Genomic DNA, 6,892 nt, shown 5'->3' with positions numbered 1-6,892 from the left:
GCTCGCCCGGTCGCCGCGCCCGTCCGCCCCGGCCACCGCGCTCGCCCGCCGGCCGGCCCTCCGTCCCGGTCACCGCGCTCGCCCGTGGCTCCGCGGCTCTCGAACGGAGCTAGCTAGCAGCTCAATGGATTCGAGGAGCTAGCTAGCTCGATGCGTCGGTCATTCGATCCGGCCGCCGCTCGCGCCGCCCCGGCAGTCCTGGCCTCTGCGCGCGCCGCGCTCGCCCCGGCCGCCCTGGCCACCGCCCGCGCCACGAGCGCTCGCCTCGCGTTTTCCCTCGTCCGCCTGATTAATGCGAGGAAGAAGACAACTAAAAAAAATAGCTAGCTCTAGGTCTGTTCGGTATATTCGGAGAATATTCTTTTTTACGGGTTGATTATACGGGGCCAGAGTCTTCTGTCCTCGCCCGTGCCGGCCTGCATATACCATTTTCCACGAACTGCAAAAGACTTACGCGGGTCAGGATTTTGCAGGGTCTGCTAGAGATGCTCTAAGCCAAGAGTGTCTAGGTATTTTTTTTTCTATTCTATCAGGACCTAGCCATGAGTGCTGCCATGCTTGTGTGACTAATTTCTAAACATATTTTGGCAGAAAAAACAACAGCTGGGACTCTGCCGAGGCGATTAATTTGCAGAAAAACAAACACGGTCACGAGGAGAACAGATTCAGTTGAACCAAAAAACAAACGGGTAAAATTATCACGGACCACATCTTCTTTACAAGCGAGCCACCAACTACACCAAGGGCAACAGGTAGGATGGAAAGATCAAACAGACGAAACAGAACTAGTTACAATGTTACTACAAGCATTCCTGAAGCGGTAACGAAAAGTAAGGTAATGTAAGCTTTGGACAAAAACAACGAAGGGGTCAGAAGATTCAAGACGGGAAAAACAAGACGCGCACACACTGGGTGGCTGCTGCGGGGGACAACATCAAAGAAAATAAATAGGCCATATCCAGGGTGGAAGCACAGGGTGGTAAATACAGCTGCTCTCTTCTCCTCCTGGTAAACCATGACCGATCTCCAGACAAACCGTTCATCCGATGGGGTTTCCCTTTTCACCTCCTGAGCATTGCCATGCCATTCCACACAAGGAATCAACTTCCCTTCCTTGACTGTCCACTCCCACGAAGGTGAAGGGGTGTGATTATACATCCGGCGAACATTTTGAGTTGGGTTTTGTCTATTTGCTCTGGCAAGGGCCCAAGTGATGCATGCGCTTCAGCATCAGCAAGCGGCGGCATTGGACATATCCTTCCTGGATCTGTTGTATTTCATGTGGCTCTGGACCAGATGCCCGGCAGCCTGAGCAGAGATAAGGGACAGCTCCCCAGCCAGGACCGCACCAGCCACCACCGTGGCGAGCAGCCTAGCATTCGATCCCGGGGATTCCCTGTTGGCGCCTTTGACGCCCAGTAGGTCCAAGCAGGCCGACTGTGAGGCCAGCTGCGTGCCTCCACCAACTGTGCCCACCTGCATTTCGATCATCACAACAAACCCATCAGCTCATATCATATATATATATATATCGTAGTTGGTGCTGAAGGTTAGGTGTATGATAATTAACCCAATTATGTACAGGGCGATGGATGCCTTTCTCGACAATAATAGCAAACACGACGTTACAAATTAAGCCACTAATAAAACAGATAACCGCCGGTCTAACCTGAGCTGGCTGATGACGAAAAGTACGAAAACAATAGCAAGCAAGTGAACAGCAAACCAAAGGAATAGTACTAGTAGTTTAGAAAACCAGATGGTGTGGAGAACAATGTCCCACAAAGGGATAAAATTGGCATTGGCATGTACAGAGCTTATTCTAAAGAACAAGCAATGCATAGCTGAACATGCCATCTGGTTATTTTAAAATCTCTATATCGTGCTTCATGACAACAAAATCAAGCCCCATTTATGACAGCTTTGGAATCTCCAGGTAACCTAACAAAGGGATAATTTAAACTCAACAATATATATTTAGATGTTTGCAATTAAATGGGTGGGATCATTATAGGATCAACGGCATGATACAAAATACTCCCTCCGTTCTAAAATAGATGACCCAACTTTATACTAACTTTGTACTAAAGTTAGTATAAAGTTGAGTCATCTATTTTGGAACGGAGGGAGTACTAATTATTGGATACCAAGGTATTGATACTTGTTAATAGTTTCCTATTCACATAGAGGATGCCATCTAACTGATTAAATACTCAATGGTTCTTGAGAAAGGATCAGGGTCTCAAGTGCAAAAATCATCAATGCGTGGATAACAAAATGAGGGAATAACAGACAATCAACATAAACTCCAGACTGTCACATATAAAAATAATACGAGGAGCATGATTCAATCATGAAGAAAAATATTGCTTCGTACCTCAATGGATGGCATAGTGACGGAGATGTGAAGGTCTCTGCCACCATTTACAGCTTCCAACATCGTGATACACTGTGAGCTCTCAACATTTTGTGCAGGATCTTGACCAGTGGCAATGAAGATAGCTGATACAATGTTGCTTGCGTGGGCATTGAAACCCCCAAGAGCTCCAGCAACAGCTGAACCAGCAAGGTTCTTGATCACGTTCAACTCGACGAGTGACTGAACGTTGGTCTTGAGAACCTTCTCCACAACTTCCTCTCTGATTATTGCCTCACAAACCACGGACTTACCGCGCCCCTCAATCCAATTTACAGCAGCTGATTTCTTGTCAGAACAAAAATTGCCTGTGGTTTATGGAAGTTTAGTTAGGAAATTATGTAGCACCAAAGATATGTGAAAAAGATAAATTGCTATGAATACGGCGCATATCTGGTGTTAATCAGCAACAGTAAACTATATGAAGTATAAAACTATACGTAGTTTTCAATATCTATAAACCACTTGAGATTTTACAGATTGGAACATCGCTCTATGACTGTACTGTGCAAAATTCGGCGACTGGTATTACTTGTGTTATGACAAAACATGAGTAAGACATAATAGGGAAGACAAGGATGAGGTGGCCTTGTCCAAATTTCCTTGTGTGAATTTTCGTCCTCTCTCGAAAGTACTAAGAGCTGGCAGCAAGCTGGAGAGATTGGACAAAAAGGTAGCTCAACTACTACAAATGAAAACAACTGGAGTCCACATCAGTTTGGATCGAGAGCTGACACCAAAGGGATATCCAATTAAAATAACAATCGAGGCTCATCTGCCGCTTTCTATTGCATAACAACTAACAAGTAGGGGAATCCAATTAAAACACCTTAAACATCTATCATGCCAGTTGCTTCATTCATAAAACTCTCAGTTTGAATATTTGCAGAATGGGATTTAATTAAGAGAATCTGCTGTGCTCTTATTCTTTGATACCATCATCTAACAAGCCATCATATATAAAATTATCCTAAATGTTATAGAACCTGAGGTCACGTTTTTAAGCAATCCGAGCTAACGCCCTCAGGCACGTTGGATCCTGCGCACAAATCCTAAAGTGTTTCGCTCCCATGTGCCCCTCTGGGCGAACTACGAAACTGGTTGCAAAAATGAGCGAACACATTCGGGATGGCGCTTTCAGTTTTTCGAGCATGACAATTCTCAGCTTTTTCGGTTGATGTAGCATGGCAATTCCCTTCAGTCAACATGGCAATATTTCTGAGCATGGCAATTTTTACTTTAGAACATGGCAAAACCCTTTACAACAGCACGGCAATTTTATCTGTTTTCGCATGGCAATTCTGAAGCATTCAACGTAAGTGTTTTTTGTTTTGCGAATGAAATCGTTCGTTCGTTCCACCCTAGCTGGGGGAACGATCATTTCGCTCAGGTTACCCCCTGAGCTGGCATCAGACGTATATTGGCGTCCAAAATTATTAGAAGCTCTGATAAGTCATAACAAGCCACAATAATAATAATCTATCTATGGTACAACGTCATTCACGATGGAAGAAAGCAAACACAAACTTATTTATAAACGTGCGAAAATACCTGAGATGCTGACGACATCCATATCAGGGAAATCCTCCTCTAGGTAGTCCAGCACATGTTGCACGCCCTTGGAGATCATGTTCATCCCCATGGCATCACCAGTGCTGCAGGTGAACCTCATGTACAGGTTCCTCCCTGCCAACGCGCATTTGACCCCCTGCAGCCTTCCGAATCTCGTTGATCTGCATAAACGGAGCATTTTGGGTTAAAAAAGAAACAGCGCTGATTTGATTGATGGGGACTGACGGCGCATCAACATATCGTCAAACACAAGACAAGTCGTAGCGTAAGGACATTTGTCGTGCGAGTGGAGCATGGGCTGGAGAGGACAGACAATAGTGGCACTAATCTGGAGTTTAGTCCATTATACCTGCTGAAGACCACAGACAGAGTATCGAAGTTGTCCGGGTTCTCCAAGAATCTCATGAGCTCGGCGGCGCGGCGGGCGGTTGGGAACCTGGCGACGGGGGCGCGGCTCATCCCGTCACGGAACACGACGCTGGAAGCACCGCCAGACTCGGCAATGGCCTTGCATCCACGGTTGGTGCTGGCGACGAGGCAGCCCTCGGTGGTGGCCATCGGGACGTAGAGCCGGCGGCCGTCGAGGAGGAGCGGCCCGACGACGCCCACGGGCAGCTGCACGTACCCCACGGGCATCTCGCAGCACTGGCCGAGGATGGAGGCGTAGTCGAAGCCGTCGAGCGGGAGGCCGTTGATCTCCCTCCCCGTGATCCGGCGCAGCGACTCGCGGCGGATCCCGGCGGCCCGGCGGCAGTCGCCCAGCCTCGTCTCCAGGACGTAGGAGGGGATCTTCCCGGCGACGACGTCGGCGACGATCTCCTCGTCCCCCTCCGGCATTACCTCGGGCGCGGGGCCGGCGCTCTGCAGCAGCGCGCACTGCGCGGGGGCGGGGGCGGGGGCGGGCTTGGGCTGCGGCTGGGCGGAGGCGATGAGGAAGTCCTCGTCCTCGTCGTCGCTGTTGGAGACGACGGACTGGACGAAGGCGATGCCGAAGAAGCTGAGGAGGTAGATGAGCGAGGCGACGAGGCCGCAGATGGCGAAGATCTCGGTGAGCCCCACGACGTGGAGCGGCGTGGAGGAGCGGATCTTCTCCCGCCAGCGGCGCATGAGGTAGGCGAGCGAGGCGGCGAAGAGAGCGGAGAAGATGAGGTTGGTGTGGCGGATCGGCAGCGGCAGCGCGTCCCCGGCCTGCACCCGCGCCCCCCTCCCCTCCGCGGGGCGCGCGCCCCCGCGCGGCGCCGTCGCGCGGCGGACCTCCACGGCCATGGCGGGCGGCGGCGCTGGGCTCGTCGGCGGTGGGAGCGGTCGAGTCGTGGGAGGGGGGGTTTGCGCTGCGAGATTGGGGGAGGATCGGCCCGGCCGGGCGGTTTAATATACTAGCCTCGCCCCGCAGAAAAAGAAAAAACTGGACCCACTGCCAGCCGAGCGGCTTTGGGGCCCGCGGTCCAGGGTGTCCCTTGTTTTTTGTTCTCAGTGGAGGGTCTCCGGTCTCGGGTGTTCTCTCGTCTCTTTTCTCTTCGGTTTCCTTTCTGCTTCCAGTGATCCCGCTGCTGTGCGCTTCGCCGCTGCGTAGGCACGGTACGTGGTATGGCATCGTAAACCGAGGGCTGTGTCGCGGGGCGCACGTCGGGCGGGGTGGTAGGTACCCATGCCGCTACGTGCTCCGATCCCTTGCGCGCACGCGACGCGATGTCCCTAGAGAGCTTCTTTCTCGTTCAAAAGTTAGGATATGTGGCATTTTAAACAGTGGATCCGGCGCCTTCTTTTTTATCTTTGGATTAGAGTAGCGTGTAGCATATGCTCCTTCGTTTCGAATTATAAGATTTTCTGCTTTTTTTTCCCGAGTCGGATGTATATAGACGCGATTTTATGCGTTTGTTCGCTCGCTTCAGTATGTATAGTCCACATTAAATATCTAAAACGTCGACACGTTTTATTGTATTCGTTCGCTAATTTCAGTCTATATGTAGGCCATATTAAAATTTCTAAAACATCTTATATTTGTGAATGGATGGGGTACTAGTTATGGTATTATATAAATATCCATATTATAAATTTTGGTCAAACTTTGTAAACTTAGTTTATGACAAAGATAATATGCAGAGTGAATAAAAGCGGAGGTAGGGCTAGCGAGGAGGTGGAGACGGATTGGGTAAGGCTCTTCTCATCTCCATTTTCCACGTTTCCAAAACAAGTGGGACGTAAATGCATATATTATTAAATGAATGCTCGGGAATGGATACGTGTGATGTTTATCCAGTTAGAAGGGGTGCGAACATCTGAGAACTTTAGCAACATACTAATACAGGGTAAAGAAATACGGTTTTCTGCCTCTCACGGCGCCGGCGCCGGTCCGTCCCGTCTCCGGTGGCCTTAGGGCCTCGGAGCTGGAGCGGATCTCGGCCCTTGCCGGTGGGAGGACGCCGTTTTTAGATCTTTTTTGGAGCTTTGTTAGGGTTTGTGTCCTGCTCAGGAAGACGAGACGGCGACGACTGCCTGAAGATGGAATAAAGGTCTCCCCGCCTAGCCCCCGTTCCGGTGATGCGTCTAGCATCATCGGCGGGCTTGTAGAGATGTGTCTCCGACGGATCTATCTTTGATGGATTTGCTCGGATCTGTTCATCGTTCGTCTTCGTTCGTGTGCTTCAGGTTGAATCCTTTTGATCTACACTCTTCAGTCTTCGAGGCGGTTGTTGTTCTGGTCCGTTGGTTCTGTGGGGCCTTAGCACGATGACTTCCCGACTGTCTACTACAACAAGATTTGCCCGGCTCCGGCGAGGGAGGGGCGATGACAGCGGCATGCCTGAGGCTCGCCTCTGTGCTGGTAGTCGTTGCTAGGTGGTCTACGAATCTGGATTTAATTTTTATTATTTTTAGTGTTCGTTGTACTACTAAGATTGAAGA

At 50.0% G+C, this 6,892-nt stretch overlaps 1 protein-coding gene across 1 annotated transcript; it reads right to left on the bottom strand.

Annotated features, from left to right (window-relative positions):
- Positions 1-669: 669 nt before the first annotated feature.
- Positions 670-5,324, bottom strand: LOC123121961 (3-hydroxy-3-methylglutaryl-coenzyme A reductase 3). Its single transcript, XM_044542060.1, has 4 exons — positions 4,338-5,324; positions 3,968-4,149; positions 2,378-2,724; positions 670-1,476 (listed from the first exon to the last, which is right to left on the bottom strand). Exons 1-4 carry the CDS (start codon positions 5,252-5,254, stop codon positions 1,231-1,233), a joined length of 1,692 nt encoding a protein of 563 aa, XP_044397995.1. The 5' UTR covers positions 5,255-5,324; the 3' UTR covers positions 670-1,230.
- Between the last annotated feature and the right edge of the window lie 1,568 nt (positions 5,325-6,892).

This window comes from Triticum aestivum, chromosome 5D (assembly GCF_018294505.1).
Source record: "Triticum aestivum cultivar Chinese Spring chromosome 5D, IWGSC CS RefSeq v2.1, whole genome shotgun sequence".
NCBI lineage: Eukaryota > Viridiplantae > Streptophyta > Magnoliopsida > Poales > Poaceae > Triticum > Triticum aestivum.
The sequence above is the reverse complement of the archived record's forward strand: the minus strand, read 5'-3'. Positions and strand labels throughout refer to the sequence as shown.

Excerpts from the sequence above, each read along its gene's own strand:
- LOC123121961 (XM_044542060.1), bottom strand. The coding sequence starts at position 5,254 with ATGGCCGTGGAGGTCCGCCGCGCGACGGCGCCGCGCGGGGGCGCGCGC. Across the intron at positions 2,725-3,967 it reads GGATGTCGTCAGCATCTCAG|GCAATTTTTGTTCTGACAAG; the intron begins GTATTTTCGCAC and ends CATAAACCACAG. Across the intron at positions 1,477-2,377 it reads TCACTATGCCATCCATTGAG|GTGGGCACAGTTGGTGGAGG; the intron begins GTACGAAGCAAT and ends ATCGAAATGCAG.